Source organism: Penaeus vannamei, chromosome 37 (assembly GCF_042767895.1).
Source record: "Penaeus vannamei isolate JL-2024 chromosome 37, ASM4276789v1, whole genome shotgun sequence".
NCBI lineage: Eukaryota > Metazoa > Arthropoda > Malacostraca > Decapoda > Penaeidae > Penaeus > Penaeus vannamei.
Window position 1 is genome coordinate 25,001 of NC_091585.1, and position 5,000 is coordinate 30,000.

The following is a 5,000-nucleotide window of genomic DNA, read 5'->3' on the forward strand; positions in this document are numbered from 1 at the left end:
GTCACCATGAAGTGCTTAAGCCAGTCATCATCCACACCACTCCGAATTGTCTTCAACGCATCCGCAAAATATAAAGGACAATGTCTTAATGATTGGTGGCCAAGGGACCAGATGTTGTCAGTAATTTATGTGGAGTATTATTTAGATTCAGACAGGAGCGTATAGCATCTGCAAGAGATGTTACGAAAATGTACCACGCCATAAAGTTAGAAAAAATAGAACAGCATACACATGTTTGTGTGGCGTGACATGAGTCCTGAGAAGAAACCTGAACATTATGTTCTTACGTCTCACTTTTGGTGACAGGTGTAGTGGAGCAATAGCCACACTGGCTATGAGGAAAACTGCAGAAATGCAGGCAAGTGAATTCCCAAGAGTAAATGATATAATAGCAAGAAACTCATATGTTGATGACATAGTCTTTTCAAGTGCAAATGAGAGCATGGCACTCAGCATATGAATGATATTGAAAGGGTGTTAGAGCAAGGAGGATTTCACATCAAGCACTGGATTGTTAGTGGCAATATGGAGCTTGGAAGTGGCGTGAACATAATACAGTGTGATCAGGAGAAGGTGCTAGGACTTCAGTAGAATCCCAAAGCAGATATATTTTTCTATAAGATAAGAGTAAACTTTTCCCCTAAGGTAAAGAAAATAAGAAGTGAACCTAACTTGGACTATGAAGAATGTAAAACAAATTTTCCATCTAGGCTGACTCGTAGAATGGTACTCAGTCAAATTTGTTCAATTTATGATCCACTAGGCTTGGTACTACCAGTAACCTTAAAAGCAAAGATAATGATGAGGGAAATGATTTGCAAGGATGAAGTTCGAGATGGAAAGGGGAACAAAGAATCAATTGGTTGGGATGATCCTCTCCCTCAAGAGACTGTAGAACAATGGAAGACATTCTTTTGTGATTTATTTAATGTGGAACTTTTAAAGTTTCAGAGATGTATGAAACCCAATGATGCTGTAGGTAAACCTATCATATTCTCAGATGGTAGCACTGTGGCCTATGGAACATGCGCCTACGTAAGATGGGAGTTGAAAGGAGATGGATATGCAGTACGACTGATTGCTGCCAAAAATAGACTGGCACCCATTCGTCAAATCACAATACCCAGAATAGAATTGTGCAGAGCTGTTTTAGCCGTACGATTGCGAAAGACAATTGTAAAGGAAATTTATTGGAATTTTTACTCTGTATTCCATGTTGATTCTGCAATTGTACAGTCGCAGATTAGGAAAGAAACTTGTGGATTCAAAACATTTGTAGCAACTCGATTGTCGGAGATCCAAAACAAATCTAGTAGTAATGAATGGTGGTGGATCAAGACTAAGCATAATCCTGCTGATATGACAACAAGGCCTTGTAGTGTTTTTAGTTTAGGAACAGAATCTATGTGGCAAAGAGGCCCTGAATTTATGTATTAACCAATATCACAATGGCCAATTACTCAAAGCAATGATTCTTAGCTCCCAGACAGAATAGATGTCACAATGACTTGTGAAGATTCAAGGAATGAAGGCCTTAGTGTAATTAACATAAGAAATTACAACAGTTATAAGAAGCTCATTGGAGTAACATGTAAGGTATTGAGTATTAAAGAGAATGAAGTCTGTTAGAGGAATACAGATGAATCCTACATCAGAGAATCTATCAGAAGCAGAAAATCTATGGATCTTAGAATGTCAGAAACACATGACAGATTGGAAAATCAAATTTAAGAGATTAGGTCCAATCATGAAGAATGGTATCATATTGGTTGGACAGAGAATAGCTAGATGGTTGAAAATGAATTGGAATCGGGGAAACATTTGTGATTTTACCAACTGAACATGAGTTCACCTGATTATGTATACACCATATCCACAATTATGATCATGGTGGAATCGAGTCAACATTGGCTAAACTGCAAGAAAGATTTTGGGTCCCGAAAGCTCACAAAATTATAAAGTGTAAAATTTAACTATGTCATTTGCAGAAGAATTGAAGGGAGAGTAAAAGAACAAAGAATGGGACAGATGATGATTGAGAGAATGAAGCCGACCCCACCATTTTATCATACTGCGTTGGATCTATTTGGTCCATTTGTCATCAGAGATGCTGTGAATCGTAGAGCGCGGGGGAAAGCATTTGGGGTGATCTTCAGTTGCCTTGCTTCCAGAGCTGTGCATTTAGATCTTGTTGAAGGGTACAGTACTGCGGATTTCTTAGCATCCTTTAAAAGATTTGTAAGCATCAGGGGATTCCCTCACACAATTCATTTGGATAATGGAACCCAACTAGTAGCAGCAAATAAAGTGTTAAATGGAGTCATCAAGGAATGGAACATGGAAAGTATAATGAATTTTGGCACATTTGAAGGGATGAAATGGCATTTTAATACAGCAGTAGAGGCACCGTGGTATAATGGCTCATGTGAGTCACTGATCAGGCTTGTAAAAAGGGGATTAGCATGTATAATTGGAGATTCTATTCTGACATGTGGAGAATTGCACTGTGTTGTATGAGCTTGCTAATTCAATCAATGAGAGATCCATAGGAATCAAACCAGGCAATTGTATTGATCTTGGCACCTACTTATGTCCTAATGAAGTGATCCTTGGCAGGGCTAGTGTGAGAGTCCGTGGTGGATTATATAATGTAAAGGATGACTCAAATAAGAGACAAATTTATGGCAGAACTTGTTAATGGATTTTGGAGAAAATGGCAAAGAGACTATTTCCCAACATTGATGATACAATCAAAATGGCACAGCTCAAAACGGAATGTCAAGGTTGGGGATATAGTGTTGGTTCAGGATCAGAATGCTATTAGAGGTGTTTGGAAATTAGCTCAAGTGAGCGAAGCTAAGGCAGGTCATGATGGAATTGTCAGAATAGTAAGACTCAGATATAAGACATCAAAAGCAGGAAACAATTACACTGGAAAGAAAGACAAAATCATGTATTGTTCAGTTCACAGACTTGTAGTATTAGTACCCATAGAGGAGCAATAATAAGCATATTTAGATTTAGAAGGATTATATCACTTATAAGGGACCAACTAAATTTTTGGAAGAATAGACTGTAATTGTATTCATCATATCTTGTGGAATAAATTTGATTGTTCACATTCCCCGGGGCGGAGTGTATCGCAATGAGATAAGACTGTTTTATTTGATTTAATTATTGGAAGCACATGTCGATCATATTTTGTTTTACGTTTTGTGAGCCATCAGATGGTAGCACGTTTGACAAACATTGGTACGGATATCAGTGTATGTAAGCAAACTGCGTGTAACCAGTATTATGTTGATATATTCATATAGATCCTCATTAATTGAGGAAAATTGTTATGAAGCAGGAGGAGTCATGGAATGGGAGTGGAGGCTTTAGGGTGATCTGGATGTTTGCACAGCTGAGAATAGGAAACATGAGGAGCCAGTGTGGGTATTTCCCTTTATTAATGTTGATTAATAATATCATTAAATAGTTGTGGTGCAAGTGAAAGAATAAGCTTGGTAGATTTGTTCGATTATGGATATTCTGTTACTTCATGTATGGTATACCAATTGGTCATTTTCATTTGAGGATTGTGTTTGCAAGTTATATGTTGTGTTATTTTATACATTGTCATGTATTCATTTCATGCTTACAGGTTGAAGCCTTCTGAATGAACTGCTACCACACACTGGTGTTTGCTAGAACCTCAGAACATTTGTGTGTGTGTATATATATATATATATATATATATATATATATATATATATATATATATATATATATATATATATATATATATATATATATATATATATATTTATATATATATATATTTATATATATATATATATATATATATATATATATATATATATATATATATATATTTATATATATATATATTTATATATATATATATATATATATATATATATATATATATATATATATATATATATATATGAAAGGGTAAGGAATGCAAGAGTGACTAAGAAACAAGGTCAAATAGCAGTTAAGAACATTAGCCTACGTGAGTGTAGCGACTGCTCGGAGTGAATGAGTGAGCGAGTCGAAGTGTGAACGAAGCCCCGTGAAGCAGTGACGCATGTGAGGATGCGTGCATTCGGATGATATAAAATGTTGAATGAGTGAAAGAATGTTGAATGTATTGTGCATATTTTCTTTGTTTATAGATTATAGATTTTTTTCTACGTAAACCTTGTTTATGACCAAATAAATTACGTAATAAAGTGACTGCTAATTTATTACGTGACCAAAGAAAATGAAAAAGCACATAAATAGAAAAAGGGAAATGTGACCAAAGAAGACAAACATGCTAGTGTGATGTTCAAATAAAATATAACACAAGAAAATGAGAGGGAAACAACAGATAAAAATAAAATAGTTAATGAATGTCCAGGGGAATCCCCTAGTATGACTTCTCATTCACACACGAACAGCTGCCCAGACGAGACACACCCACCCGAGGGGGTATTCAACAAGAAGTCTTATAAATCCTCGGTAAGGAAAAACGAACACGTGTTTCACTGATTATCAAATGTAAAAAGTGACTAAGATGGAAAAAAGGAAAGCAGAGACCTAAAGTAAAATAAGGATTTCTATTGATTAACAGGGTTTTTGGTGCATAGTGGAAAGTGCTGTGCCACGTCAATAAGACAGCCGTCTGCCCGAGTGAGGCGTGAGGCGTAAGGCGAAGGCATGAGGAGTAAGAAGAGGAGGCAAGAGAAAGAAAGTTAGAGAAAGTGTGGAAAGTGAGACATATCCCTGTGAGATAGCTTGTTGCATTAATGAACATTTAGTTACGAACATTGGTCACAAGCAGAAAGTGCACGGAATTAGGGGTAAAATTGTGATATTTAATTCTCTTTATTATATATTTTTTGATGAGTTACATTATTTTTCATTTTTTTCATAATTTTAGTATTTTGTATTGTGAATTTTGGTAATAAATGTGAATAGCAATAGTGTTTCCTTAAAACCAATTATTG

The 5,000-nt window shown here is 35.7% G+C and overlaps 3 protein-coding genes across 9 annotated transcripts in view; all 3 read left to right on the forward strand.

Moving 5' to 3' along the window:
* Positions 1-5,000, forward strand: part of LOC113824317 (zinc finger protein 271) — a 65,249-nt gene that overhangs the window by 22,688 nt on the left and 37,561 nt on the right. The window lies entirely within an intron of this gene.
* Positions 457-1,437, forward strand: LOC138859546 (uncharacterized). The gene is made up of 2 exons (XM_070115139.1): positions 457-573; positions 646-1,437. The coding sequence occupies exons 1-2, from the start codon at positions 457-459 to the stop codon at positions 1,435-1,437; spliced, it is 909 nt and encodes a 302-aa protein (XP_069971240.1).
* LOC138859547 (uncharacterized) lies at positions 1,504-2,517 on the forward strand. Its single transcript, XM_070115141.1, has 3 exons — positions 1,504-1,596; positions 1,630-1,694; positions 1,989-2,517. Exons 1-3 carry the CDS (start codon positions 1,504-1,506, stop codon positions 2,515-2,517), a joined length of 687 nt encoding a protein of 228 aa, XP_069971242.1.

Bases quoted from the DNA above. Each gene is read 5' to 3' on its own strand.
- LOC138859546 (XM_070115139.1), top strand. From the start codon at position 457: ATGAATGATATTGAAAGGGTGTTAGAGCAAGGAGGATTTCACATCAAG. The intron at 574-645 runs GTGCTAGGACTT...TTTTCCCCTAAG, and splicing joins TACAGTGTGATCAGGAGAAG to GTAAAGAAAATAAGAAGTGA.
- LOC138859547 (XM_070115141.1), top strand. From the start codon at position 1,504: ATGACTTGTGAAGATTCAAGGAATGAAGGCCTTAGTGTAATTAACATA. The intron at 1,597-1,629 runs GTATTGAGTATT...GAAGTCTGTTAG, and splicing joins TCATTGGAGTAACATGTAAG to AGGAATACAGATGAATCCTA. The intron at 1,695-1,988 runs GTCAGAAACACA...TGTCATTTGCAG, and splicing joins AAATCTATGGATCTTAGAAT to AAGAATTGAAGGGAGAGTAA.